Consider the following 4777-nt stretch of genomic DNA (forward strand, 5'->3'; position numbering starts at 1 on the left):
CTATATCATTTTATTTTCCTCTGCTTGAAAAGGTAACATCTACAGAATTAACATAAAAGGCAGAGTACTTTCAGAGTTTTACCCCTCTTTCCAACAGAGTGGTTACCCCCTCGCTCTCCTTCTCTCCCTTTCTTTTTCTTTCTCTCTTGGTCTTTCCCCTCTCTCTTCTCCCCTTTCTCAACCTCCCTCTCTCTCATCCCACTCTCTCTCTCTCTCTCTCTCTCTCCCTCCCCTCGTCTTCTCTCTTAGTGAGATTGGGAGCAGTTCCACTCCACTGATTTCATTTTCATTAGTGTGAAATTGGAGACTGTATCAGTGGGAATCTGTGGGTGGCTGAATCAGTAAAGGCTGTTGACCCTACCTGACCTGGCTTATACCCAGCGAGCTTGTAAACCACCTAAACCCTGGGCCTAGTCAGGGACCACCGCTGATCCACCATGGAATGGGATCCATCCCAAATAGCACCCTATTCCCTATAGAGTGTAAGAGAAGCAACAACCATAGAAGAGTTAGTGTTATAATCCACAATCAACAGACCTAGAGTTACAAGTGCTGAGCCTCCTTGCATTATATTCATTACCAAGTCTAGGTGCTTGAGGAGAGGAGAGGAGAGGAAACAGTACATTGCTGAGAGGAGAGGAGAGGAAACAGTACATTGCTGAGAGAGAGAGAGACCCGATAAGGCAGTAAAATTACACCAGATAGGACAGACTGTCCCTAGCCCCGGGCACATAGAGTATTGCAGCATAGATACTGGAGACAGTGGGGGTCATGGGACACTTTGACCCCGTCTGAGAAATACCCCTGGACAGGGCCATCCAGACAGGATATAACCTCACTTACTTCGCCAAAGCACAGCCCCCACACTGCCAGAGGGATATAAACAGACCATCAACTTACTACCCTGAGATGAGGTGGAGTATAGCCCATGAAGATCTCCCCCATCGCACAAGCCTGAGGGGGCGCAAAAACGGACATGAAGATCACGTTCAAGTCGAGTATAGTGCAAAAAAGCCTGGCACCCCTCCTAGAGATGGCATGGGAGAGCACTAGAAAGTCAGTCTCAGCCCCCTAATAGGGTCAGAGGCAGAGAATCCCAGTGGAGAGAGAGGAGCAAGCAAGGCAGAGACCACAAAGGTGGTTCTTCACTCCAGGGCCTTGCCGTTCCCCTTCTCACACATGGGCCAGACTACACTCAAGTATATGACCTACTGAAGAGATGAGTCTTCAGTAAAGACTTATAGGTTGAGACCAAGTCGGCGTCTCTCACATGGTTAGGCAGACCATTCCATAACAATTGAGCTCTATAGGAGAAAACCCTGCCTCCAGCTGTTTGCTTAGAAATTCTAGGAACAATAAGGAGGCCTGCATCTTGAGCCCGTAGCGTGCCTGTAGGTATGTACAGCAGGACCAAATCGGAGAGATGGGTAGGAGCAAGTCCATGTACTGCTTTGTAGGTTAGCAGTAAAATCTTGAAATCAGCTATAGCCTTAACAGGAAACCAGTGTAGCGAGGTTAGCACAATAGTAATATGATCAAATTTTAGTGTTCTAGTCAGGATTCTAGCAGCCGTATTTAGCGCTAGCTGAAGTTTATTTAGTGCTTTATCCGAGTAGTCGGAGAGTAGAGCATTGCAGTAGTCTAATCTTGAGTTGACAAAGAATGGATTAGCATTTTCCCATCCTTTTTGGACAAAGGGTTTCTGAGGTTTGTAATGTTACGAAGATGGAAAAAAGCTGCTCTTGAAATATTTTTGATTATGTTCCTCAAAAAAATTTATCATGGTCCACTTTACCGCAGAGGTCCTTCACAGTTTTAATTGGGGTGACAGTACCACCATCATGGACATTAATTGTCATATCAAACAGATCTCTTTGTTTCTTGGGACCTATAACCACCATCTCTGTTTTATCCAAGTTTAAAGTAAAACATTTCCGCCATCCCCTTCCGTATGTCTGAAACACAGGCCTCCAGGGTAGGCAATTTTGGGGCTTCCCCATGTTTCATCTAAATGTACAGCTATGTGTCGTCTGCATAGCAGTGAAAGTTGACATTGTGTTTCCGAATAACATCACCAGGGGCCTGTTGCACAAAACTAGGATAAGGGATTAAGCCAGGATATCTTGGTGATCCTGGCTCAATTGATCCGTAATCCGGTTGCACTAAAGATGGATAGGGGGCAGGAGGATATGTTATGGTATAAATTACCATGGAGATTTATTCTGTGGAGCTAGCCTGCTCCAGACCAGGCTAAATTCCAGGATCTATTTAATCTCATCCCTAATGTCAGTCAGCAGTCACCACAAATGGAAACCAATAGTTATTTCACTGCTCACTATACATTGTTATCACATATAACTAGACCCACTGTTATTATTTAAACGTTTGTGATCATTAATTTCAATGATTTTGGATAAAAAATGATTTTTAGATGTTGCTATCATTAGATAATTTACAGTTTCCCATAGACTATAAGGCTATATATAAAATGATAGAATATTAGGGCCACAGAGGGAAAAAAACACAAGTCATAATATTGTAACCAGTTGTTTTAAAGGAGGACAGTTGTTAAAATGACAGATGTGGGGCATTTCGTGAAATTGTACTTCAGTATGGTTTCATAAACAAAGACATGCTGATGTGCCAGAATATTAAGTATCACATTGTCATAAGTATCAAAACTGTAAAAACAATATGTAGCTTTTCTGCAGAAAGAACCAGCCTCATAAATTTATGACTTTATCCTTTTCTTCAGTGTGGCCCTAGTACTCTGTCATATAAACAAATACACATTCCATATGAATATAAAAACACAATGTGTAACATTATGTTCCTTTATTGAATAAGGACAAAACAAAGCAGGTAAACCATCAGCTCCTTTCAAAACTGAAGTCACAGTGACTCTACAAGATGGAAAGCACAGAATCCAAGCATATTATACAAAATGATACATACACATTCAAAGGTCTGTATATAACACACCCTGCATGTCTGCACACTAAAATAAATGCAGGACAAATCCATACACATCAACTGAACAGACAAATGAATGGATGCAGTAGCCTCCCTGCAGCCTTGTATTACACACAGTATACCGCACAAACATCATAAGAGGCCAAATTCGTCAAAAAACGAACCCAAAAAAACCCAAATTCCTCTGCCACCGCAGGACATATTTAACCAAAATTGAAAGCACACATACTAACTAAAATAATTCAACACATATTGGTCCCTCAGCAGCCGACCACTGTCGTCATCAGGGAAGATTGCCGGATTGTCCCAGTCCATGGCTGGTGGCACTCTGGGGCCCTCTCCTTCCTCAGGCAGGCCACATTGTGGAGGACAGCACAAGCCACAGTAATATCACATGCCCTAACAGGACTGACCCTTAATTTGTGAAGGCAGTGAAAGCGTGCCTTCAGGAGGCCAAAGGTCATTTCAACTCTGGCCCTGGTCCTGGCATGGGCATGGTTGTAGGCCTGCTGTGCTTCCTGGGGGTCTGTGAAAGGTGTCAGGAGAAAAGGCTGGCAGCCATACCCCCTGTCTCCCAGCAACACACCAGAGAATTCACCTGTCAACACAAAATCTCATCATTACTACCTCATAAACACAGTGATATTCTTGACACAGCCATGATGGTTATAAATAGGGGTTGTGTGGCTTACCTTGTGATAGGCACTGATAGATTTCAGAGGCCCGAAAGATTCTGGAGTCATGGACTGAGCCAGGCCATTTTGCCACAACATTGCTGATCACACAGTCAGCATTGCAGACCATCTGAAATCATAAGATGAGGAATATTACACCAATCAATGCACATCACTGGCAATGCAGAGTGTTCGTCAATGGACAATATCAAAAAGTTATGTTCACCTGAACATTAATGCTGTGAAAGGATTTCCTATTCACAAAATCGGCCTCATGGGCACCTGAGGGGGCTTTTATCCTTATGTGTGTGCAGTCCACTGCACCAATGACATTGGGGAAACCTGTCACACAAAGTAATGAGTATCCTACTATGTGTTAACAGTTGTCCTGTAATTTGTAGATCCTCTTACCTGCAATCCTATAGAACTCCTCTTTGATGTCACAGAGTCTTCTGTGGCCAGGGAAGGAGATGAAGACATCTGCTAATGCTTGATAGCCAGACACACACTCCTTATTGTGCGGCAAATTGTGGCCTTGTTCAGCTGTTCTGCATCCCCGTTCCTGTAGGTTCATGCTCTACAACATCCGCAGAGTACGACCCTGCCTCACACAGGAAGCGGCGCAGGTCCTAATCCAGGCACTTGTCATCTCCCGTCTGGATTACTGCAACTCGCTGTTGGCTGGGCTCCCTGCCTGTGCCATTAAACCCCTACAACTCATCCAGAACGCCGCAGCCCGTCTGGTGTTCAACCTTCCCAAGTTCTCTCACGTCACCCCGCTCCTCCGCTCTCTCCACTGGCTTCCAGTTGAAGCTCGCATCCGCTACAAGACCATGGTGCTTGCCTACGGAGCTGTGAGGGGAACGGCACCTCAGTACCTCCAGGCTCTGATCAGGCCCTACACCCAAACAAGGGCACTGCGTTCATCCACCTCTGGCCTGCTCGCCTCCCTACCACTGAGGAAGTACAGTTCCCGCTCAGCCCAGTCCAAACTGTTCGCTGCTCTGGCCCCCAATGGTGGAACAAACTCCCTCACGACGCCAGGACAGCGGAGTCAATCACCACCTTCCGGAGACACCTGAAACCCCACCTCTTTAAGGAATACCTAGGATAGGATAAAGTAATCCTTC

General features: G+C 45.1%; 1 protein-coding gene across 1 annotated transcript; it reads right to left on the reverse strand.

Annotated features, from left to right (window-relative positions):
- Positions 1-2799: 2799 nt before the first annotated feature.
- On the reverse strand, positions 2800-4358 carry LOC135562389 (putative nuclease HARBI1). The gene is made up of 4 exons (XM_065004745.1): positions 4059-4358; positions 3874-3989; positions 3666-3777; positions 2800-3571 (listed from the first exon to the last, which is right to left on the reverse strand). The coding sequence occupies exons 1-4, from the start codon at positions 4219-4221 to the stop codon at positions 3234-3236; spliced, it is 729 nt and encodes a 242-aa protein (XP_064860817.1). The 5' UTR covers positions 4222-4358; the 3' UTR covers positions 2800-3233.
- Positions 4359-4777: the final 419 nt, after the last annotated feature.

Source organism: Oncorhynchus nerka, linkage group LG19 (genome assembly GCF_034236695.1).
Source record: "Oncorhynchus nerka isolate Pitt River linkage group LG19, Oner_Uvic_2.0, whole genome shotgun sequence".
In the NCBI taxonomy this organism is placed as follows: domain Eukaryota; kingdom Metazoa; phylum Chordata; class Actinopteri; order Salmoniformes; family Salmonidae; genus Oncorhynchus; species Oncorhynchus nerka.